Source organism: Seriola aureovittata, chromosome 17 (genome assembly GCF_021018895.1).
Source record: "Seriola aureovittata isolate HTS-2021-v1 ecotype China chromosome 17, ASM2101889v1, whole genome shotgun sequence".
In the NCBI taxonomy this organism is placed as follows: domain Eukaryota; kingdom Metazoa; phylum Chordata; class Actinopteri; order Carangiformes; family Carangidae; genus Seriola; species Seriola aureovittata.
This window is the reverse complement of record NC_079380.1, coordinates 4277723-4303626: the sequence shown is the minus strand read 5'-3', so window position 1 is coordinate 4303626 and position 25904 is coordinate 4277723. Positions and strand designations below refer to the sequence as shown.

The 25904-nt window shown below is 46.1% G+C and overlaps 1 protein-coding gene across 4 annotated transcripts in view; it reads left to right on the top strand.

Moving 5' to 3' along the window:
- LOC130185495 (RNA binding protein fox-1 homolog 3-like) overlaps positions 1-25904 on the top strand; it is a 365601-nt gene that overhangs the window by 302779 nt on the left and 36918 nt on the right. The window contains exon 1 of one of the 4 annotated variants that reach the window (XM_056401983.1): positions 24781-25629. The exons of 2 other annotated variants lie outside the window; for them this stretch is intronic. In XM_056401983.1, coding sequence (XP_056257958.1) covers positions 25438-25629 — 192 coding nt within the window. In that variant the 5' untranslated portion in view covers positions 24781-25437. Of the gene's footprint in view, positions 1-24780; positions 25630-25904 lie in introns of those variants that run through there. One more of the 4 variants, XM_056401986.1, reaches the window with a different exon arrangement.

Here is a 25904-nt window from a genome sequence, read left to right as displayed (position 1 = left end):
TGTTGTCAGTGTGGCTGCCATGATATTTGGTAAAAGAGCCAGAAAGGTAAAAAAAAAAAGAAAAAAAAAAAGGTTGGGTAGTCCTTTCATTTCCTAATGCCGTGATGACAGTATCACACGGTTTGCATTGTGTTGTGCAGCAGACAGGGGAGGCTGCGTGGCTGTCAGCAGCACATGCCACAGATCAGTCAATGCTACTGGGTGGTACTCTGCAGCCCACCATCTGCTGTGCCAACCAAAAAAGACTCAGTCCCAGAGGTGGCTTTTAACTTCAACTTAATTGACAGTTGAGAACACACGCGATTAAAAATACAGTAGATACAATTTAGGGAAAGTTGAACCGGAGCGTCGTTGGAAGCTCTCAGCATCGCGGAGCGCTGAACTATTGTTGTACGCTGATAGCTGGGCCAAACACGGTGCAGTGCAGGGGAGGTGAACTGCTTTTGAAGATAGAGCATCGGTGAAACACGACTTCTTCCCCCCTTTTTTTTTTTTTTTTTGTGTCCCTCTTTTTCTCTTTTACCTAGGTGACTGTGCACATAAATCAGCACTACTGTTTGGCCCCATTACTGAGCACTTCCTCTGCCACCATCCGGCCTCCTCCTCTGCTCCACTGCCTAAACAATGCATGAACCTCTCAAAGGGCAAAATGCTGTACCACTTAGCAAATGAATATTTTATAGTGTGTAAAACTATGTACAGGCTGCCTTTTGACTGGCCCCCTTTCTGCCACCCCCCCCACCTCCCTCCTTCTGAAGGCCTTGGATGCGTTGATACTGATTGGCTCTCCTACAGGGTCAAAGATCGTCCCAAGTCTTCCGCCACATAACATCTGGCGTTCTTTAAGTAGCATTCCAATTGGTCCTTTTGATAAGCCAGAGTGCTTTGGCGCAGTGAATGTGTTGTAATTTCATTTCATGTAATCACATCAAGCCCTTCAAGCCCCTTGTCAGATTACATACAGTACAGTGGAGTCCAAATAGGGGGGGGGTGGGGGGGGGGGGGGGGGGTGGCGGCAGGACTGTAAAGAGTCCAATAAAAGCCGAGAGAACTTATGAGAATAATGTATCACAGAATTGTGGTTGTGGCTTCATTTACGCCCACGAGCCCGCCTGCCCGTGTTCTGTGGTTCCATAATTCTGAAGCAATCATCCAGAAGCCTCCTTAATGCTCTGCATCTCAGTCAGGGATCACTGAGCATTCTCCTTAGGTCAATGGTCTTCGGGTTAATGATCTGATTATGGCGCCCCGGCTTTCAGTATCAGATGTCCGCTTTGCGAGGGGGCCCGAGACACAACGCGATCTCTCATCTCCCCTCTCACACCTCTGCTTTGTTGCTTTCTTCCACCGTACCCAGCCCCCCCCCCCCAATCGGCCTCACAACCACACCTCACATGGTCGTGTGTGTGTGTGCGCGCGCGCGCGCGTGGAATTCACTAAAAAACTTTCTGCCTTTTCTGCAACTTACCCACATACCTCACCTCTTTGGCCCCCATTTCCGCCTTCCCTCCCTCCCCTCCCTCTCCCTGCTCTCCAATTCCCCCCCTTTCTCAGATTTTTTTTTTCTGCCCATCTCTTTCTTTCAATTTCTCTCTCTCCCTCTCCCTCTCTCTCTCTCTCTCTCTCTGCTGATCGATATTTGGGGCTGAATTGGCTGAAAGGGGAAAAGAGGCCTGTAAAATTGAGGAGACAGGCTGTTGGAGGGCAGCCAGCCTATCTCCCTGGCTTGTTTATGCTTCAGGAATGATTCCCAATACCAGATAACCTGCAGAAACGTCAGCATGTGTCTGTCTTGAGGGATGGCCGTGGATCTGCCAATTTCTAATTATCGGCCAGCCGACCACTTATCCAAACAGTGTTTATTGTAATTAATAATGTTAATTGCGTTCCGAATTAGGCCACGTTTTATGTTCAGTTTATATAACACTAATAAAGGAGTAGGTTTTAATATCAGGTTGTACAGTAAAAGTAAGACGGAGAGGAGGCTGCTCGGGTCAGTTGCTGGAATGTTCTGTCCGGTCTTTTACACTGTGGCGGCTTTGTATCTGTGTGTGTGTGTGTGTGTGTGTGTGTGTTTGTGTGTGTGTGTGTGTGCGTGCGCGAACGGGGGCCCCTCGGGGAGTTTGTCTTTCTCTATTTGTGTTTGTCAGGGGATTTTTTTTTTTTTTTTTGAAGCAAACACACACTTCATCACTTTGACATTGATTAAAAATACATGGCCCTATTCTCGGGGACAGTCAGTGCACAAATCAGCACAGTGTTCAGTTCAGCACTCGCCGTTCAGAGCTCTCCGGCCCCTGCTCCTCGGTCTTAGCATCCAGGCCTTTGCTCCTTTAATTGCAGTGCTGCTCTGGGCAGCGTAACGGCAGCTCTCAGGGCTGCGGGCGCATATCCATCCGTCACCGTGCTCCGCCACGGTCCACCGCTCGCTCAGACACACACACACACACACACACTCGGTGCAATCAAGTTTAAGGCAATGCTCAGTGTGATCATCATTTTAGTGTCAGAGAAACCTGTCAGCGATGATCTTTCCTTTCCTTTGCAGATTCACCTCAGACACCCATGTGTTGCATTGGCAATTTTTTGGTTCGGAGACGTGTTGTTTTGGCGCTTTGTTACTTTCTCTCTCTCCGTCCCCACCTCTTCTTTGTCCCCTCCTCTTCTCTCTCTCTCTCCCCGTTCAGTCCCCGAGTGCCTCTCTTGTTTCCTTTGGCTCATCTGTTAAGTGGGAGATAAACCTCAGTTAGCTTGTGTGGAAGTCTCTTCAGTGGGGACAATGTTATCTGAGATGCAGAAGTAGTCTGAGAGGCACAGGAAGGTATATGCATGGGTGTGTGTGTGTGTGTGTGTGTGTGTGTGTGTGTGTGTGTGTGTGTGTGTGTGTGTGTGTGAGTGTGCAAATGTGTGGGTTCATACTTGCAGACATGCACTCTCAGGTGTGTGGTGCCTTCGCGGTTTGCTCACTGTTGCGGTTATTGGGGCGAGTGTACCAACTTCCTCCCTCGGCTAATGCAGCCCTTCCCACTCATTCCAACCGCCGCCCCCGCCCCTTCACTCTCGGAGCGACTGGTGTGGTCATCTACGCCTAATGAGCTTACGTCGAGGCCCATTTTAAAGCTTTGCCAGCAGAATCGTCGCTCCATCAGTTGGTTGTGGGGGCCATTTTGCTGGGATGGCCGGGTGTTGGTAACCCAGGCAGGCAATTAGAGGGTATAGGGAGGGGTATCACATCCCTTTCTCCCCCCCCTCCTCGCTCCTCATCACAGCACTGGGGTGGTAGTGCTGCAGATCGATGGCTGGACCTGGAGGGGGAGTGGGGTTGCTGATTAGGGAGGGATTGGTTAGAGAGTCCCGGAGAAGCCTCAGCCACTTCTCCCTGTTCGTTTTCCTCTGTCGTTCTCACTTCACTATCTGCACCTCGGACGCTCTTGCCCCCATTTGAAAGCAAAGTGTGCGTGCTCCTGTGTCTGTGCGTGTGTGTGTGTGTGTGCGCGTGCACTACCTTTACGCTGACATCAGTGTGACATGGCACTTAATGGACTCTGCCATGTGAAACAAGCACCCTCGGTTAATTACCTTGCCAAGGCCCTGGCCTTTCTGGAGCAGTTCATTCCCACTTGGGCAGGGACTGCTCCTGTATGTATGTGTGTGAGAGACTGTGTGTGTGTGTGTGTGTGTGTGTGTGTTTGAATGCACGTGTGAGTGCACAAGCTCCTCATTGTTGCTGTAATCCTCTGAAGTTGAATCAGATTCAGGCTCTTCCCTCTAAAAACAAGTGTTTTGTTGTCGCTTTTTTGCACAAATGCAGCAGGCTCAGGCTAGAGGCGACGCGCTAACAAAGAGCCGCAGATACAGTAAAGCTGGAGGCTATTCTGGGAATGGGGGGGCTGCAGTGGTACACTTCCTAAATAAGCTTGCCTCCCTGGCTTCATTCATGTGTCGATTAGCATTGAGTCCGCTCTGGAAAATCTCACATTTGAATGGAACTGACAAGCACTTTGTCAACAGTTGCACAAATGTCCCTTTTCCAATCTATCTGTGTACTTCAATAAGTTTTTTTTGGAAGAACTCCTTGAAATGTCCAATCCTGAGTGGAAGCAGGTTTATTTAAATGTGCTCCGTATTTTACACAAATATTTCATTCTTTTCTTTTTCTTTTTCTTTAATTTCCATGCAGTGCTTCAGGATGGGAATTATGCTTTTTGTTACTTCCTCTGGTTTTTTTTTTTTTTTTTTTTAAACGTCTTGTGTTACTCTTCAGTTGGACCTGCTGACAGTGCAAACAAATGTCTTTGAAACGTTGGGCAAAATTCTCTGGTTGAGTGCCCGTGCACTCTGCCTCTAAAACAGGTGGTATGAAATAAAATATTTAATGGCATTCTCTGAATCTACACACACACACACACACACCATATAGTATACTATGCAATCCGGTCCATATGTCGCGGAAGTAAACAAATCCACCATCTCGTGCCCGCCGCCACTTCATGTATAATAATATGTGAATTCATAAAATACAGGTCAGCGGTGGCCAGCTCCAGCATCTTTTATGGATTCAAGCAGCTTCTCAACATCAACACCGAAGGCTTTGAAGGCTTACTAGCAAAAGCTGGGTCAACTACTTTTATTGTTAATTGCCTTCTATATGTTAAAAAATAACAAAAAAAACATTGCACCCGCAAGTGTGTAATAAGCTTAATGTTTAAGACCACAAATGGAATAATCTGCAGTCAGAACTAACTCCTTCCTCTCATTTGTCTCCCCCCTGAGCCAAAGCTGTTTTTCTATTGTTACAGTTAGAGTGAAAATTGCTGATGGAGACCAAGTCAACACTGGCTGTCTCTTTCTGACGTCTTTGATGTATTCAGGTATAAGACACATAGTCGGTCCAGACTTTACTAACACGCTCATCGCTCCGCAGACGACACGGACGACAGAACTCAGGAGAAGTAAACTCGCGTAACTGTGAATAATAATGAAGTGGATTTTTTTTTTTTATATCAGACCTGTCGTGGAGGAAATACAGTTTTAAAGTGTTTTACATTAAGAGAAGAACCCAATTTAAACATTGTGAGTACGTCAAAAAGGAGGAAAGTTTAACAACAATGATAATAATAATCCTCAAATAAGATTCCACATGATAGATTCATAACTACTCTTTTCCAAAGGTCAAGAAAACCACCTCCACTTACTGCAACATCACATTCAACACCGTACAAAGACGGTGTCTCATTCATTCTGCATGCCTCCGTTTGCACATGCACTTTTTGAGCAGTGGGAGTTCAGTCGCTCAGTATTCTTGGCCGTCCGGCTTGTTGGGGAACAAAAGTGAATTTAGTCACTGTCGACAAACTGTAACGTGCCGTCAGGCCTTGTAGCTCTGCTTTTCTGACACCGGGATGTTTCATATTCAGCTTGAGAATGAATGCACCCTGTCCCTTGTTTCAGATGTTTTAGTGTGGGGGTGGGGTGAAGGGGAGGGGTGGTGGGGGTTGGGGGGGGGTTACACTGTGTTTATCTCTGAATTACAGCTTGGACCTCTAAATACAGTTTATATGTTGTTGTCATCTGCTTGCTGAGATTTCTGAGAAGTGGCAATTTTTCAGCCGAAATCAAAAAAGAAGTATTGATTGCACCAACCGAGAGTTCAACACCCAGAATGAAGTATGGATGTGATTTGAAGGCTTGGAACTGAACTAAGGCACTTTGATCAGGAAATCTGAGGAGGCAACAATTGTGACATGGTAGTCTTCACTGTAGATGAAAGGAGAGAGGAGGTAGTTTTTTTTTTTTTTTTTTTCCTTTCTGTCTGTCTCCATTGTGCATTTTACAGTAAACAGTGTCTGACGGAGCCTCCGTCTCTCTTTGAGATGCAAGTTATCCACGATTCAATCAAACTTGAATTTTGAAAAAAGTACCTTCTAATTAGTTCATTATTCCTCACCGCTCAGTGGAGATTAACTTTCATAGACACAGACAGCAGCTTTCATGTTCAGAAGTTTCGTGTGATGGATTCTTTCTGACTCTGCCTTCTTTATTACTCATAAACTCCACAATGGTGTCCGCCGTGTGCCAGCCCGAAGTTAGCAGACCTCTCCATCTCCCGAGTTGTTCCATTCGTCATGGCTGATTATACAGCATGGACTGCCAAAGTAGAGTGAGGCCTGGCTTTACCCCTGTCATTACCATAGTGTGGATATACACTACATCAGCTCTCTTTCAAAAAACTTCCAGGCTGGTGGCAGAGCAGGAGAGACTTTGGCTGCTGGGCAACTGCTGTACGGGGCGTCAACCGCCTTCATTAATGATGCAGGAGACACTACCTCTTCTCTTGCCAAGACAGACAGAGGGAGAGGAGAAGGGCCCCCTGAACTGAACAGCCCCATGGGTTAGCCTCTAACAATGTCCCCCCCCTCCCCTCTTTCCCTGCACATCCTACACTCCCTGCCTGTCTGCAGACTCAGTCCAACTCCCCGTCTACCTCATCCTGTCCGTCTCCGACCACAGCCAGGTTGAAACTGAGCCGGTCCCCGAGCAGCAAAAGGGGGAGGCAGGTGGGGGTGGGGTAAAGGGAAGGAGGTAGAGTGACAGATAGCGGTTAAGGATGCTGACCGGAGCCTCAACCGCACTTTACCAGCCAGGGAGATAAGCGACATCCTGCTGGATTGGCGCTCAAGAGGGGAGTAGGGTTTTTTAAGCTCTTCCTTTCTGCACCGCCATTCATCTCTCTTTTTCTTCTTCACCCCTGCTTCAAAGCTCAACTTCTGCAGCATCAATTTGCGCACGTGGGGTTATTTTCACGCCATGCGCTTCGTCCACCAACTTGAGTCAAGGTGCAGACAAAACGACAAGAACCTAATCCAGGAAAAATAAAAAAAGAAAAGGTGCCATTTCTGATTCAAGCACAAAAAAAGTTTCTTGTAGTTTGAGCCATGCGTGCCCGCCGGCCTTCTTTTATCAAAGAGGCTGAATGTACCAATTTGTAGCTCTGCCGTGATTAGATAACAACATTCTGTTATTCAGAAGATGTCATATTTTTATATCTTATGCAACCGTATGTAACACAGTCCCCAACAGTGAATACCTGTAAGGCTCTCTGGCTGCTAGCAACTACCTAAACTTTCAGCATTCGCGATCAGTTGAAACCAGATAATGCTGCCACCACCATCACCCCCCCCCCCCCCCCCCACCACACCACCTCTGCTTTCAGGAAACTTCTCTCCGGTCCCCGTGCTGTACTTGCTACTCCTTTAAACTGCTCTAATATTGTGTATTTAAAAAGACTGCAGTCTGTGAAAATGTAAGCAGAGATCAAATTAAAACTTCAGCCGCCGTGAGGCTGCTTTGTGGTGGATGTGAGGGAAGAGGTGAATCCCACCCACATCACTGTAATTATTTGCCTGAAAACGATAACCCACTTTAGTTTCGCCGCACTCAGCACAAACTCCATAGTGGCTTGTAAGACACACACTGACATGATTGAAAGGTGTACTATCCTTAGGAAATGGTGTCTTGCCATGCAAACTATTCCGCTTTCTCTTCATCTCTTCCCCACCCACTCCAAGCAAAGTAGCATTTCCATTTTAAGATTGCCTCCCAAGCCCCTTTGTGAATAGAATCGAATTACGCTGAAAAGCACCAATTGATTCTTTCTGAGCACAATGGTTTTCATCATTTAAGCCAATCCCAGCAGGTTTCCCTTTTCTTGAAGTACCTATTGAATCTGGTCCAAGAAGTCATTGTGGCCATTTTATTGTTTCAAAATGGGTAAATGGGTGAATGGGTTCTGGGATCAGCAAACACAGCTCTTAGGAACTGTGTCATCGGGGACCGATGTGAGATGTAGATGGGATAGGATTGGTAGGGGCGGGGGGTAGGTGGGTGGGGGGGGGGGGGGGGGGGGGGGGGCATGGGTCAAGAGTTCAGCACGTACATGCTTGAGGTCTAGGGTATGCATTTCACCACTTTAACACACCAGCGGTCTTGTCACAGAGTCTACCTAGGACCCATGGGCCCTTTTTTAATGGCGGTGTTGAGGACTGGATTCCAGCTCATTATAAGTGCTAATTTGCCACAAGGACGGTGCGGCAGAAAGCACAGGTTCAGGCTCAAAGCAAAGCTAGTTGAGAGGCACGAGAGGCCCTTCTTTTTCATGCACGGCACTTTTCTTTTTTTCTTTTTTTTTTTTTTGATGGAGGAGAAAGAAAGAGAAGGGAGGTTATCCTGGAGGTGTTTGATAAATGAGCACCCACCATCCAGCTCTTTACCACCACCCACACCCGGGCCACCCTATACCCACCCACCCTGAGCTTCTGATTACCCTTTGAGGACACTGTAATGTAGCCTTCATGGTCATAATCTTGGTGCATTCACAGCACAGCAAAGCAGCTGACACCCCAACCTCCCCACCCCAACGGTGATGAAAGCAGAGCAGGTGAGGAGTTCACATCTGCGCTCAGGCTTTAATCAACTTTACTGCAGACATGCAGTAATGTAAAACAGAGAATGAGAGGCCAATTCTGTCTCTTGACACTATAACAAGCCCTGTTTGCACCCCCCCCCCACCCCCCTTTCTTCCTTATCGCAGACTAAGTGAGGATAAGGAGTAAAAGGGGGATCATAGCTTTTCTAGCCCCACTCTGGGGCTCCTGACATCAGCTGCCAAGTTTACAGGAGCTGGTAGGGGAGGGAGAGGGGTGGCAACAGAAAGCCTCTGGACCAGACTCAGGCTTTGTCTCTCTGTGCTTTGACTAGCTACCTGTGCTGACGGACAAAGAGAACAGGGCCACTCTGGGTAGTCAACAAAGGGTTTGAGTTGGATGTGTCTGCAGGAGCTGCTGCAAGTGATGTTCAGCCAGCGATTCATGGATGAGATCCATGTGCACTGTCACACCGGCACTGGTGTTGTATATCAGTGAGACACTCCAGCTCTCAACTGGAGGGATGCCAGTCTGATGAGCTGGGAGCTAGGAGGATTTTTTTTTTTTTTTTTTCAGATTTTACTTTACTTTTTTTTTTTTTTCCTCCCCTCGTCTGCAGTGCACTTAGAGAAAGAAAGGAAAAAAAAGGATCCTACATGCTCTTTAAGGCTTCGCTTTTAAACCAGATATGAGACCGGGACAGAGGAGGCCTTTTTATTGCATTAAAACGTGTGAAATGTGGATCATTGCGAAATGTCACAGACAGTCATGGTCACGTCCCCTACCTGCTCAGAAGCACAGGCCTGAATTCCATCCCTTCTCTAAAGGCGACTTCCTCTGGCTGCAACCAGGAATATCAGACCATTAAACATAAGAAATAGAACAGTGCAAGTTTTCTGTGTTTGTGTGTGTGTGTGTGTGTGTGTGTGTGTGTGTGTGTGTGTGTGTGTGCATGAACAGCTCTGGCATGTGTGTTTGTGTGGGATGTTTTATTAAAGGTGTCTGTCTATTGTGTTTTAAAATAGAGCCCGCTTGACCTCCACCGCACGATCGAGCGCTGTTGAAATATTTACCATCCGCAAAAATTGTCACTTTGCCCGCCACCCCCACCCCAACCCACCCCAACCCCCCCAACACCCCCGATCACTCATCTGGCCTGCGTGACCCTCGATTACTTCCACCCCCTGCCTCCCCTGTCAGGCCTACATGATCAGGCCCTGGTGGCTGCTTTTGTCCTCTCTGTAATGTAGTATTTCACGCTTTCTCGCCCGATCTGCTCGATCAGCATTATTCCCTCTGCCCCTCTGCACCCCCCCCCCCTTCCCCAGCTCACCCCGTCCATTTCCTCCCTCCGTTGGTTTGACATACACGGCGGCGAGCGGAGAACGTGCTTTTTTTTCGCCGAGGTGGATTCGGTGAAAGTTTAGATCATGATGTGCTTATTGACTTTCTTTCGCCTCTCATCTTCGAAGCTTGTTTTTTTTTCGAATAACGGGCGAATAAAGAGAAATGTCAGAATGACCAGAAAATGGTATTACACCCAACTCACCTGTTCTTATCTAATTAAAGTCATTCCCCATTTTTATCTCAGAGCTTGTCGCGGCGCAGGCGGAACATACAAATTCCTTCAATGTTGACGAATGCTTAACTGTCACAAAGTAATTATAAAATAGAGTTACTCCACCGAAAATGGTGAATTAAAGTTTTGCTAAAACCGTGAAGAGTAGAAGTTAATATGTAACATGAGGTTCCTGAATGAGATCAGATATAATCCTTCTGCTCTTTCCCTCCATCGTTGGATAAACACAGACAATCTCTAAGCTCTCCTTATTTATATCCTTAAGACCAAACCCAAACCTTGACTGTATATTTTTCTTTTGAAGATCCCTTCCATGGATTAAGGTGCTCCTAATTGACTCAATTATCCCGTCCAGTCAAAGTTTGAAAAGTGAAGTGTGGGTTGCGAGGATTTTTCTGGCATTAAGTCGTCATTGAGGGGGCACGCAGGCCCAGTGTATTTACTGCCAGAGCCCGCGTTTATCCGACCTGATGCCTCTAATGCGGGTATCAATCTCCACAATGCGTTCTCCCTCCAATATGGGTCGTGTCATCTCTGGTTAGTGGAGTCTCCTGATGAAATTGTCCAAAACTCCACCGATCAATCAGGCTTGCCAGGGGATTGATTTTCTTTCATCTTTCTCGTCTTCTCTTTCTCTTCCTGCCCCTCTCGATTCCGAGGCCCCTGATGTTTCTCGGTGTAAGACGAATGTCGCACAGAGGGTAAAAGAATGGCTTGCTTTGACCCACACCTACAAAACATTGCTGTTTTTTGGGGGGGGGGGTTATTTTTATTTTCTAGCTTTCTTCCTCTTCACCTTCAAATCCTTTTTCTTTTTTTTTTTTTTCCTTTTAAGATTTCAGTAAATCAAACACCTCTCTCATTCCGCTTCTATCTACATTAAGTCTCACCACGGTCTGTCGAATGATATTCCTCCAAACAGTTACTGAGTCCTTTCATTTCTCCCTCTTTTCTCAGGCTAAAATATGCACTGTAGCAGCAGAGTAGTGAAAAGGCTACAAGGCAAGGTCTGCCCCCAGTTTACCTCCTCGGCTCGGGACGGCACAGCTCGGCAGATCAGCACCCCCTCTGCCCCCCATTTATATGGGCCTCACGACTTTCCCCATAATGAAATATTCACAGGTCACTGGTTCCCTGAGAAATGATGGGGGTCAGTCAATTGCTTTTCAGCGAGTAATTTTCTCCCCCTTCAGACGGCCCTGCTTGTCGTGTTGACAGTCATTAGCGCAGGAGGAAGGCTGGATCGAAGCGCAAGTGTGACACTTGTCAGACAGTAGCAGTCTTTAGCTCCTCTGCCTCTCTTTTATTTCCCGCCACCTTTTTCTTCTTCTATTTTATCTAGCTTTTTACGCTCCTTTTTTGTGCACCCAGTTGCTTTTCAGCTTGGAGTCGCCTGGATAAATCATGCCACTGCAGTTTTTTTTTTTTTCCATATTTCCACCAGCCACAATTTTTTTTTTTTGTCGAGCTGGTTAATTCCATCCAGTGAACTTCCTTCATGCTACTATGCAAAAATTAGCTGGTTACCGGTCTTCTAAATGTCCACCTTTTTTTTGTGTGTAATGATTCACTTTGAAACCAGACCATCAAAAGCCAATCAAAAGAGACACTTCAGATTTGGTGATTGGTGATTAGACCTCTGGAAATCCCAGGGAATGTTTAGCCAAGGCTCTTTTTTCTTTATGACTCAGCCTGACCTTTAAAGATATTACCATTTGACATGATGAATGGTGCACAGAGGAGACAGAGACTTTTCCTATTAACAAGCTGTGGTGGAGATCGCACTCTTTCCTTAACCCCCCCCCCGACACACTTCCCTGTTCTTAAGGCGGGAAAGAGAGAAAGAGAGTCACATCAAGTGGTGACAGTGTTAAAAATGATGTGGGGTGGGGGTGTGTGTGGGGGGGGTGGGTGTTTGAGTGGGGGTCTTCGGTGGTAAAGGCACCACAGATGGCTAGCCTGACCTCGAGGAAAACTCCAATTAGCTAACAGTAATGGCCGGGCCCGGTGCCTTGTGTCTGCAGGCAGCCACGGTGCTGACCCTTAGGCCCCACGTTCCCTCTATCTGCTGCGATGTGATGGAGAGCTGCAGAGCAACCATGGCAATCTGTTTCCATTGTGTCAGCTGCCACATAGTAGCACTGTATTCAGAGCCTCAGCACACACACACACACACACACGCGGGAATGCCTGTGTACTTGGGTTACACCAATATATCCAGCTGATTCCGGCCTTTAAATAACCAGTAGATGTCAGCAGACAGGCCTGTCTGAGAGGATGCAGGCTTGTTTGCACTTGGACCGAGACTTGAGTTCAATTAAATGAATAAGGAGCTGGATCATTAACTCTGAGTTCTGTTTTTTTTTTTTGAGTCCAATTTGGTGGTTGTTCTGGTTGTCAGACAGCAGAATAAAAATATCTCAAAACTCAGTGAAATTTAAGACATGGGCCAAAAACTTGCAGATTAAAGATTTTGTCAGAGAGGAATGTGCAATTTTCATTTTGGAAATGAAACTCTTGCGTGTCTCACTGAGTTAAATCAGTGCTCTCGTCACTAATGGAAACCTGGCAAGCCTTCACTTCTGTGGCTGCAGGTTGGATTTAGCAGTGTACAAACAGTTTTGTAGCATTAGTATTTTGGTATTGCTATCCAGTGATGTCAATTACACATATTTTATTTCTTTTATTTGTCAATTTGACTGATGCAAAACCCATTTAATGCAGTTTTTATTTTTATTTTTCCATTCTCTTGTACTCATATTAACTGTTCATTGCTTTACAATCAAAATGTGGGTTTATTAAACAGCTTCTGTTTTTCTCCCCTGGGTTCAACACTAGAGAACAACTATCTCAGGTGTGTGTGACACCTTCAGTCCATCTCTCTCTTTCACCGAGTTGCTCCGTCACCACGGACCAACTCATGCACGACCGTTCATTGCTCGTCCATCATCAGGACCAGAGCAGGACAGCCAGACTCGGACACAAGAGGAGCAGGATCACAGCAAAGAAAGTAGAAATAAAACATTTGGATTTGAATTGAGAGGTGACGAATTACAAATGATGCTTTTCTCACTCATCATCCTCACTCAGACACAATAACGGACTCGTCTGCTTGGACACTTTCACTTCATTTCCTTCTTTTCCGTTGCGCGTCATGTCATTTCCATTTTTTTTTTTTTATTTATTTTTTTTTTTTTTTTATACACAATCACAGTGTTTATATCTTTTATGCCGCTCGCAGAACCGCACACGAGCAGTTCTTTTGTCTCTCTTCAGTCTACTGACAGCAGTATTTCCTTTTGCGATCGGCTCGTTTTCTGATTTCCACCGTTCATAAAAATCTCAAAAACCTTGATTAGGCGCCTGAATGAAAAAGAACGCGGCTGCCTCTTTCTCCGTAATGTAAACCAGTGTTTATAATCCGCTAGTTTTGGGAACAAATTCCTCACACTTAGTTCTCAACTGTAGTAATTTCCCTCTGAATAAAAACATGACAAGTTTATTTATTTCTTTGTTTTGGTTGCTTGTTTATTCATTCATTACTTTTTTTTTTTTTTTCTTAAATTCAATGCATGTTTGCTGAGTATGCAACCTCTTTTTCAGGCATCGCCCTGCAGTGCTCTCTCACAGTTGTGCGTGTTAACTCTCAGTGCAGTCTCGCTTTTCTGCTGATGGCTACCAAGCAGCTCAGTTAGGGGATAAGTGCTTTGCTGAAGGGCACGTGGGTTGGAGATAGTAACTTAGAGGAAAGTTAATTTACCTGCTAACACTTCATGCTTGCAGCCAGTGTGAGGAATTATATTCTGCAGAAGAAATTTCTCCAAATTTCAGGTCTCTGCTGCCGCTGATAACAAATGGATCCCTCTTAGTGAACGCTACATTTTGAGTATTTCACTGTTAATGAAAGGTATTTGAATGGGGCGTTATATAGACATATAGCAATACAAGTTGGGTATCCATTGTGTTCTACTTATTCTATTTGGGTTCTACTGAAGATGTAAATCTTTAAAAAAGGCTCACTAATGTATGGTTTCATTTTTATAAAAGGATTTTCCTCACTGCGGTTTTTTAGCAAATGTCACCTAAACATTGCATTTGTTGGGGACTACTTTCAGCGGCGGATTAATCTACATTTAGTGCTTCTGTGAATATGTGCAGCAGCAGGACCGTGTGTGTGGGATCGAGTCAGAATGAAACACAGTGTGTGTGTGTGTGTGTGTGTGTGTGTGTGTGTGTGTGTGTGTGTGTGAGTTCACTGCAATGATGGAACATGTTACTGGGTGCAGTACGACAACACTTGTTCGTGGGATCAATCCATTCTCAGTTTCCGTCTTCACGCGGGATTTGCTGACAGTCAGAGAAATCTAGAATATCACCGCCCTTCTCCTTTAACAGTAACAATGCTGCTTGTTATTGCAGCCTCATCCTTATTCTGCATTTTGTCTTGAGGATATTGAATACAGAGAGAAGCCGCCCTCCAGTTCACATCAAAATGTCACCCTCCTCATAATGTGCCGTGCAGTTTGACCTCTGTGTCTGTTCGGGGTTAGAGAAAGAGCAGCTGGAAGCCCTGTTCATGCAAACTTTGTACTAAAAAGAAATGACTGGTGATTAATTAGGAGAGATATATCTCTGCTTCCGCCTCTCTGTTTCTGTATCTTTCTCTCTCTCTCTTTTTTTCTTCTTCTTCTCTCCGCCGAGGGGGTAGATGTTTATAAAGAGTAGATATTGCAGTGCAGCAAAGCCAAATATACAGCCTCGATCAGAGAGCGGAGCTGCTTCAAAGATGGTTTGATCTTGTTTAGATTTTGATAAACATGATCAGAATGTGAGCGGTCTTCCACATTACAGTACATGTATTTGTTTGTGTGTGTGTGTGTGTGTGTGAGCGTTGATTATTTTACATGTAAACAAGGGCCCTGCTGTGTATCACTATTACAGCTTGTGTCAACATGTAAACATTGCACGGCATCAATCTTGCACTCAGCACAAGTGGACAGAGCTATTATGTAAAAAGCCCATTTGCCCGGCGTATCCTCACCAAAGATGGCCTCTCGCACTGGGAGGAGCCTCTTTCGGCGAGTATTGATAGGCTCATTGATTGATTGACGGTCCCCAGTGATTTATCGATTCATCTCGGTTCCAAATGAGCTACGAGTGCTTTCCAGATGAAAACAACCACCCTCTCTCTCACACACACACACACACACACACACACACACACACACACACACACACACACACACACAAGCCCTGTAATGAGAATTCAGACTTATACCACGTACCCCCCCCCTTTTTAAAATCTGATCAGTTTTCTATTTCTTTTTTCTTTTCTTTTTTTCAAGGGGTGGCGTTGTAGAGATACACCATGTGAAATTGGAAATGAAAATTGTTGCATGGTGTTGTGCTGTGAGATCTAGAGAAAGATTCACTAAGGTAAAGCACTTTACCCCATCACTGTACAAAGTCAATCTCCTCCTCCTGAGGTTTTCGGAAGAGTTTCAGGGCGTCCTTAGGTAGTTAAAAGTGCATCGACTGTGGATGGGCTAGTGGGATGTGTAGATTAATGCAGTGGAAAGCCATCCCTCAAAGTGCTTAGAATAATTAGAGTCAGGCTTCCAACAGAATGGGCATGTCACTGGAGGAAATTGTATTTTTATTTACTGTGTCGGGTCTCCCTTGGCCTCTCTCTCGCTCCGTCTCTGCCTCTCTCCATTTGTGCGGCGACGGGGCTCGGTATTCAGGAGCCGGGGCGTTTCTCAAAGTGTCTTAAAGATGCTGTCAGCGCGCCGTGATGCATCTCCCGGATTTGTATCTCCGCGTGTTTCCACGTGTGGGCGCACACCATTTGTATTCCGCGCAGGCATTCGTATTCAGGAGCCGATCCAAGTTCCGTAGGTGTGCATATTCACATACGTGTCGGAAAGCTGGAGACTATGTATGTAAATCGTCCTCATTAGCATGTGTTTGAACTCTTGAAAAAAAAAACGTCCATACGTGTGAAGGTGCGTTTTTTTTCTTTTTCTTCATGGTTTTCTCCAGTGGTTGAAATTCTAGTATTATACTCGAGTATTTCAATTTTACAGCTGCTTTGTACTCGTAATTCACTACGTTTTTAGAGGCAAAGATTGTACTCTCTTTACTCCACCGCGTTTATCTGACAGCTGCACTCACTAGTTACTCTGCAGATTAAGGCTGCGTCAAATATCGTTCACTGATTCACTATTTACCTCACTGGGAAATCTGTGTGCACGGCTACGCGGTGCCATGTTCAAGTACATTTGTAATGAATTCAAGCCAATTTATAGTTTGTTTGCTTTCAGTTTGACATTAAACGTTTGTTTGTTTGTTTTATGTTGCTCAGGGTCAAACAAAAAAAGAAAAAGCTTTGATTCACTGCTGACAGTAAAACCTGGAAACTTCCAAAGGGGGGGGGCGACTCTTTATAGACACTGTAGAGTCTGTCACATGATCAAATTAAAATCAGAGCTCTCAGTTAATGACCATTGATTGTACACTGACATTGTAGGATTAATTTAAGTAAAAAAAAAAACACGCGTACGGGATACTACATACAAGCATCAGCTTTTAAAATAAGATGCACTGTTATAATCACCAAATGGCAGATAAAGTAGTTATTAGTAAATTAACTCCACCTCAAACAGCTACAACATTAAGTGATGCTCAACAGAGCAACTTTCTCTAAATGATACTCACATTTATTTTTTTTTACATTCTAGTATCGTTACTTTTACTTCTGACTGCTCCCTCCACCCCATCTGGTGTGTGTGTGTGTGTGTGTGTGTGTGTGTGCGCGTGTGGCTGCACAAGGTGTAAAGGCATTTCCCATCTCAGTGCAGTGGACGCTGGTGGACAGGAGGAGGGCCATTGATAAATTGATCACAGTGAAATTGTGGAGTAGTGAGACATGCTCTAAATCCCTCCCCCATCGCCACACAACCCACACACACACACACATACACACACACACACACACCACAGCTCTGGCATCAATTATTGTGGATTGCGTGGTTGACAGAGTGTAAACCAGGTGCCAGCCCTCAATCCAATTAAAGAGATTTAATTGGAGAAAATAAATGGAGTGTGTCCACAAAGTGCAGGTCTGCCCACGTTTAGTAGATTTTTTTCTTTCTTACCTTTTTGAAAACTAAGGTTTTGTTTATGAAAGGCCGATTGAATCTAATAAAGCCTCAAGGCTGCTGCTTTTTCCCAGACTAGCTTACTCCACAGGTCAGTAATGCAAACAATCCAATTTCTCCCGTCTGAGAGCTGTACTGGCATGTAGAAATGGGATTATTATCTAAAACGCGCCCAGCAGGTGTTTCTGTGATACAGTGTAATTTTAGGAGGGTGATAGCATTCGGCGTGGCCCAGGCTTAAATTCCCAGAGGTGCTTTTAAAAAGGAACATCTAACAAATAAGTTGGCAAATCTGCCACTCCGGCCTGTTAGCATTATCACCTCGGAGCAGGCCGTCATAATGGGGCCGTTCCCCCCCCCCCCCCCCGAAGTGATTTCCCGTGCATCAGCGAGCGGTTCGTCCGCCGTCGCCTGTCTGAAGCGGCAGCCGTCGCCGCTTGGGGAGTTCGTGGATCTACAGAGAGGCGTCTGAAGCGGTCAACGCGGCGCTCGCAGTGGTCCCAGACATTTGTCCAACACCTAGCTCTCTTTTCTATCCAAAATTGTCCCCCGGGGATAAGAGAGTGTGGCTCATCCCCATCGCCACCCCCCAACCCCTCCCCATCGACTCCTTGCGAGGGACAGACATGCATAATTCAGGATTGTTATCTGTCTGCCGCTAACCCCCGTCTTCCCCCATACGCACACACATACACGCAGATTTGCAATGAAACAGTCTGACTGCACATCAATGATTCACCAGACAGCACCCCCTCCCCACCAGCAGCAGCACCCCCCCCCCCCCCCCCCACCAGCAGCACCCCCCCCTCCGTTGAGGGAATCGTATGGAGCCGACAGGGACTCCACAAGCGTGCAACTTCCTATAATTGGAAGAAAAAAAAAGGTGGTGGTGGGGGGGGGGGTAGCTGTATCAGGGATCTGGCGAGTGCGGCATAGGTGTTCAAACAGCCATTCAGCAGTGTCAAGCAGCAGATGGGCGACTGGGTGCGAAGGCTGGCCCAGTCGTTAGCCACCGGAAGAGACGCCGGGAGAGACGCGACGCACGTGCCAGAGGGGGGGGGTTTAAAAAAAAAGAAAAAGAAAGGGAGAAACACTTCAGAGTTTGGATTCATCTCTGTGAAGGAGACAGATTTTAACTGTCTGAAACACAGCGGCACTGGGACTGCAGAAGGCTGCCTTAGCCTCCCGCAAAAATAAAAAAAAAGAAGAAGAAAAAAAAAAATCCCTCCGAGCTTCCTGCTGCGAGCATCTCCGCTTCCCCGGGTTGCCCCTGCCTCCTTATCCTCCGAGTTCCCTTCCCCTCTCTCTCTCTCTCTCTCTCTCTCTCACACACACACCGCTCACCTTTTTTGTTTCTTAAACATCACAGGAGCAAATCAGCCCGACAAGCGATTGTACAAGTTTTCTCAAGCTTTCAAGAATTACCACCATTTCATCACGGATAATCACAGTTAATAACCCTTCTCATTAAGGAGACGAGAATCACGGGTCATTAATATTGTTAATATCTTCTCCCTTTCCTTCTCTTCTATCTCTCTTATTCCCCCTCTCTGCGTGCCAGAGGGAGCGGAAACAAAAGGATGACTAAAAAAGAGCTTAGCGCGACAGTGATTAACCGATCGGGGTAGATGGACTGTGATGAATCAAAGTTATCTCTCAAATCTTAATAACTGGAATTAGCCCCTGATTAGATGAGCTTTGGCTACAGCAGGGAGTAGTCTGCATTTTCACTTCAAAGAATCCCGCCCATGTAAACCTGTCCCTCCCTCCACTGCAGAGCAAAGACAAAAAAGAAAAAAGAAAAAAAAAGAAAGAAGGCAAATAGGCCAATGGAAAGCAGAGCGATAGATTATAAAGGGAGTCATAGGAGAGCAGAGATAACGCAAACGACGTTGTTACACCTGTTTTCCACCCCACAATTTGCTCATTGTCGTTTGCCTTCTTCCCCGTTTATCTCCCTCTCTCAGTTTCCCTCTTTCTCTAACATGCTCGGGGTCCAGGGGGAGGTGTCAGAGTCTCTGTGACAGGGTCATAATGAGAGTGGCACTCTCCTTCATTTGCATATGTTTGCCATTGTCACAGCGGTCAAGGAATGTCATGTCGAGATTCCTGCATGCTTAAGTAATGGCATTTTGTCCCCACGAGGAACTCTGGCCCCCGTATCATAACCCCTGCGCGCGGGGGGAAAAAAGACTGAATTAACATGACAATCAGCTGATTCTAAAACAATTGTTGGCATTTTTATCCCCTGCGGAATTACAAAAGACTCATCTGTAATCTGAGCAGCAGCACAGTGGCGGTGACGACACCGCGGAATTGATTTACGGGTTTATATGACCAGAATGGCTGAACATCCCCGCTGTTCAGTTATCAGTTTTTCATTTTTATTTAGGTCTTTATCGTAGTGATCAATAGCAATCTCAAAGACATTGTTGGGTTTGGGGGGGGGGGTTAATAGAATAGGTGTCGATATCACTTTGTTCTGACAACTTTAGAAAAACAAAAAAAAAAACGAAGAGGAAAAGTAGATGAAAAAGTTCTGGTGATGGGGTCAGGGCAGCACAGTGTCTATTCTCGCTAATAAATGAGTCTAAACACCAAACTGGATGCATCCCACAAGTTAATCCAAATTCTGACACCCAGTCTGGAGTAATTAGTCCCAGATGTAAATATCTGTTATGCAACAAAAGAGGCAACAGCACTGAAACAGACAATTATCTCCTCTTATGGCGTTGGCAAAACGCTTTGAGTCTAACCATGTGTAACTGATGGCTTTTTCACAGGGCCTCTAGGCTTATTTGGATGTGTTTTTGTTTATTTATTTATTTATTTTTTTTTTCCTGCATTTTTTTTTTTTTTCCTACCGTGCAGCGCCTGAGCCCAGACTGAGCGGTGGCTGAGACAGACAGGTTCATTACATGTCACAGGAGTTCAAAGTGATCCTCTGTCTACTCTGTTTATTAAGTGGCGCTCCGGCGTCTCTGAGGTATAGTAACACTCGCAAGTCGCACTGCTAAGAGCAGTCCCATCTCGGCAAACGGGGCTCCGCGTGCAAGCGCCTCCGCTGCAATGTAATGAAGAAATCGGCGAGGGATTGAGGAAAATGAACTCTCTTTTCTAATACCTCCATCCGAGGACGTGGAGCAAATAAGTGCTCCCAATAACGAGGAAAAATCACGTTAGAGGGGATGAAACATATGTGACATGTGAAAACGATTAAGCCTCTCGGAAAAGAGCGGCAGAGACATGCACAAAATCTAAATTGACTTGGACCTCGAGCGAAGACACCCGAGTGTTTATTTTCATGAATTGATTTTTTCACAAATGAGGTGGAAAAATGGAAAGATGGGAGTTTTGCAAGGGAGGAAATGTGAGACAAAACAATAACCCCAGCCTATTTGAAATCATAAACCTGCTGTAGTGGTGAGGAAGGCCGGGGTTTGGTTCAGGTGTGTGTGTGTGTGTGTGTGTGTGTGGTGGGGGTGTTGTGAATCTGCATTGAACTTGGCTGCTTCTCCACATCTCCCCAATCTCTCTTTCTCTCTCTCTCTCTTCCCCAACACCGGGCTGTAATTGGCTGACTGGGGGGGAGGGGAATAGCCGTTGCACCGAATATGTTCCTCATCATGAGGAACTCAGCGGAAGGTGTTTTGTTTCTGTTGTTGTTGTTTACCTCTTGTGAGTTTCTCTTCTCTGGCTCACCTTGGATTCGCTGTGTGGCATGTGGTTGTAATTAACACATGCCGCAGCCTCTGGTGAGCGTTAACAGAGAGAGCTGGAGTTAGATCATGTGGCTCACCTAATTAAAATGGACCCGGCTAGACGGCTTTTATTTATGCGCCTTCAAGACAAAATGAATGCCAGTTGCCTGTGGAAATCATCTCAGGCCCTTCTTTTCTCTCCTGCCTGCCTGACTGTCTGGGTGCGGGGCTACAATTAACCGAGCATCAGCAGCAGAGCCGGGGACAACAAGAGGCTTTCATGCAGCTGGCTGAAAAACCACTCAGTGTTTCGTTTGTGTTGCATCAACTGATTGCCGCACGTTGGCCTCCGCTGAGCTGCGTTACACTTTTCGCTGTAAACTCTTCTCGGGGGTTTGCGCTGTGACGGCCCAGCGGGATTTGTCACAAGTTGGCCGCTGTCACTGACAGGCGGTCATTAAAAACCAAATGAGCATTGTTCTGGCGAGGAACGCTCAGTGCGCGATGCTCTGGATGAGGCGGGAACAATTTTCAGCCACTGAAAAGCTTAAGATTCACTTTAGAAAAAAAAGAAAAAAAAATGTTGTGTCATCTGTAATCTGACAAAGCAAAGTTGCTTGTGTGCATTTTCCATGAAGGAATGAGGCAGCAGTGCTTCATGTGAAGTCACCATTAAACTATTCATGCTGTTTGGATTACGCACAAACGCTGCAGAGCTGTTCATAAATCTATTTGAATTGCTTAGTGTATAGAATCAGGAGGAGCGTTTCTTGCTTCAGACTATTAGTGTCATACAGTAGGAAAGCATGTAAAGCAGTGAGGCCTCCTTTGCTGAAAAATGATCCTAGCCGCATGTGACGGAGCTGAAGCCATAAAGCTGCCCACTCCATCACGGCTCCTATCGCAGAGATTGATCAGGCCCGCTCCCATTTGAGTGATTTCCCTCCGGATTCGATGCAGCGCAATTAGTCGCTTGCCCGTATTTTGCTTTCGCGCTGCTCTTTGACCCTATATCGCACGTATGAGTCAGTGCAGCACTCTGCCGATATGAGTTCCCCCTCCTAACAGCTCCTGTATTTGCACAGCCCGTCTCCTCTCGGCCTCTCAATACCGTCCCTCCCGACGCCGCTAAAGAGGATCACGGATCGCTGGCGGGCGGCCAAGTCGCTGTACCTGCTGAGATGGAATATAGCCTTGACCATCTACAGTGGGGTTAGCACCAGTGAAAGTCTGCGTCTCGCTCCTGAGTGCGCTGCGCCGGGAGTTTCTCTCAGACTGCCAGCCTCAGCAGCGAAACGTCGTCACGAGGCCTTTCCTGACCTCTTTGGCTCCTGATGCTGACTGTAAAAACAAAAACTCCGCTCCAAAAGTGATCTCCTTAAGTAAGGGTTTCCAATCCAATTTTACACAAGGAGAGTGCTTAAGATTAGAGATAGTGTTTTTTATTGTGCTCTCCAGTAATAGGAGTAGAAGGGGTGAAAGGAGAGATAGAGGGAAGGAGGGAAAGAGGAATGGAAAGGATGAGAGATCGATAAAAGCTGCTCTCTCTGGTTGCCTTTATTCTTCGTCGTCATGTCCGTGGAGATGAGGTTTAGGCGGCTCATGGCAGCAGGCCATGTAAGGGGGGCATTAAAGTGCCGCAGAGGGACCTGTTCTTTCCCCATAAACAGGCCTGCAGGTAGAGAAAACGCTCACCGGGTTCCCAATATAACGCGGCACTCGTCCTGCAGCCTACAGTGAACAGCAATCTCTTTTCAGCGGAATGAGACGTGCTGTGTGTACCTGACTGGTTCGTCAGGGAGGGCTTTTCATTAGGCACCATGGATTATCTTGACGTCGGCGAGCCGGGCCTTTGCGAAAAAAAAAGGGTGCGTGGTCGCACTGGGACGAGCACAACTCCCCTGATTTGCATGGTCCTTTTTTCTTCTCCCAGTTCATTTCCAGTTGAATAACTCGTTTGTCACATACATCAGAGGAAGGCGAAGATCATACGAGAGCCAGCGTTACTTTGTGTTTCACTAATGAGGCCTGTACTCTCCGCCTCCTTGCATTTGCCTTGCTGCCCCCTTTGAAACACAGCAGCATGGTGCTACAACTCTTTAGTAGTTTTTCTTTTCCCCGATACCGAGCTCCGGGCTGTCATCCTGTTTGCGTGTCACTCGGCTCCGTGTGTCCTGCGAGTGTAACGAGTCCGATCCCGACACAGGGACACTCCAAGGCAGATGACGATTTAACAAGTTTAGCAGAACATGTCGTGAGTAACGCAGAGCCGGGGCACAAAGATGAAACAGAAGAGAGAACAGTGCCGTTCGTGAGGAAAGTAAACTAAACCACGGGTTTCCCTAAAGTGAGGAACTGCCAAATAAATAACCGAGGATATAGCAAACAAGAAACTAAAACCAAAAGCTCTCTTACAACACTCAGCAGAAACAGGAAACAGAACAAAGCACTCAAAAAAAAAAAAAAAAAAAAATGTCATGAAGGAAACCATTTTCATTTCATAACCAGACACGAATCCACAGAAAACCATCTTGGAATATCGTCAACACCAGCTGATGATTAATGCCACAGTCCACACTCTCACACAGTGTGTTTTTACATCTCTCAGTCTGATCATATTTTGGATACCACATCTACATGGAGCACAAAGGATCCCGACTATTGAACTCCGTGTATACATGATTCCAACATTTTCCACAGTTGCTGCAGGTGTGTTCCAACTTAGTTACCCAACCAGTTCAGGACGAATCACATTTGGTCTCTGGCGACCAGGACCACTGCTGCGTTGACCACAAGATGTAATCACTAGTCAGGGAAAGACAAAAGCAACACCGCCGTCTACCTTCAGACTTTCACTGTCATTTCGGGGAAAGCAGATCATAGCAATGTTCATCATTACGTGTTGAACTGAGAACACGCCCATGCACAGTGATCGCATGAGATACGAAAGTACAATCGAAGTAATAACGCGCACAGGTTTGAGGTTGGCTTGTCAGACAACCAACCATGGCGATCCTGAAGTATCGCTGCAACGTGATCTACCTACGTAATACATGCCTGCCTGTATTTGATTGGACAAAACAGTTGCGTTGCAGCCGAAGTTGAGACACGTTCAACCTTTCTTGCGCTGTTTGGCCGGACTCCTGCGGTGCTAATGCGTGTGCCTCCTCGAAAACACTAATGAGGAGTCTGAGCTTTTTGACGGCCTAAGGTGCCGACGGTATCCCGGATCCGACCAGTCAGTAGTCCAGCTATCATAATGAGGCTTTCTCAGAACCGGAGTAAGGATTGTGATGCTTATATGGCGATGTTTTCCCAATCATAACCTTGGTATTATATAATCACGCTCCTCAGCAAATCCCTTAAAAAACACTGATGAGGACCATGGGCGTCGTCAGTCTTGACTGTGACTAACTAAAAGATCAGAACTGGAGCTTTGATCTCCTCCGTGACATGACCAGTGTTTGATGTACAGTCAAACACAGCACCTTCTTGTTTCCAGGCTGCTGAGCTTTCTCGTCTCCACCGGACAGTTGAGTTACCAGCGCGTTGATGGTTTGCTCGGGCTGGTTCAAAGCAGGACACGGGAACACTGGTAGTACTTTCAGCTGTCATACCAGGAGGTGCATCTTTTTTTAGGTAACCAGCCCCATTCTCCTTTAAAATGGGTGCTTAGAAGTTGAAAATTGCCAACATCAAGAGCTTCCTTGAATTAGAATGCCCCGCAATGCAAGTGTGTTATATAATGCCATGACTGGAGGGAGAGGAAAAGTAGAGCACAGGGGTAGAGATTAAAAAAGTTTCTGCATAAAAAGAGAGAGAGAAAGAGAGAGATGGGGGAGGGAGGGGGGGCATGAAAGGGAAAAGGGGGGAGGAGGGATCGAGGGAGAGACAGAGGAGCTAGAAGTGTAGCATAATGAAAAAGAGAAGGGCGTGTGGGGGTGTGGGCAGGGTCAGGCGGGAGGAGTGAGGGTCCGGTGCTGCAGCCCTGAGGCCCGGCAGAGGCTGCAGGAAGCCGGTCAATCCTTCTCCCCGCTCAAGGCTTCGCTCTTTTTTTTCATTTAGATAATGGAGCATTTCCTTAATTGGCAGAGCCCAGTTTATGCTGAGGTTTGTTTGCCAACACGTCAGAGTAGAATTATTTCCACTACATTTACAGCGTAGTGTTGCTCAGCTCTCTCTCTCTCTCATTAAAACCACAGCCTCCTTTTCCTGCCCAGATAGAGCTTTCTGTGGAAATCTGCAGAAGGAGGCCAAACACCACAGCAGCAAAAAGAAAAAAAAAAAGAAAAGAATAAAACACATTTATCTCCTATCTCACCATCCCCAGCCAGCTTGTAAAGGAAGGGACAGAAACTTCTCTATCTGTTTACTGTTATTGTTTTTCTCCAATCATAAACCCTTACTTCTGGCTGCTATTGTGTGCTTTTCCCTCCGTCCTCTCTTATCGAAAGAGTTATGCGTTGGGCTCGCATGATCTGTATCTTTAAATTTGATTGAGGGTATTTGCAGGGGGTGTTATTGGATTTTGGTGTTATTGTCTCACCTTTTCCCTCTGTGTTTTTAATGTCGGGATGGATATCCGCTACAGCAGCACTGATCTTACTGTTCTGCTCATTAGTCTGGATTTGCAGAGCCTAGTGCTTCGCAACAATAAGACATGCACTTCTGTAGTCCGGCCATTACCGAGTTTAACAATGTGCAGCAGCCAGAAAAGTCCATTATTTCTGAAGCTCATCATCTCAAGCATCCACACGAGACAAAGGGTGTGTGAAACTGCTTCATTGAAAAGGGGCTATCTATCACTTAAGTCGGGGGGGCAGAGGCTAAAAAACATATGTGGTGTGGATAACACATACTGCGTGTTCTGGAAGCATACGGAAGAATGGGAGTTATATGAATCAGACAAGGCTTGGTAGCACATTTATTTTGGGTACTGACTGAAACGTGAAGCAGCGCAATGCTTGGTCACATTCTTAGTCTTTCTTGATTTAAATTAAAATGTTGCTAGTTTTTGACATTACATTTTGCCAAGGTTTCT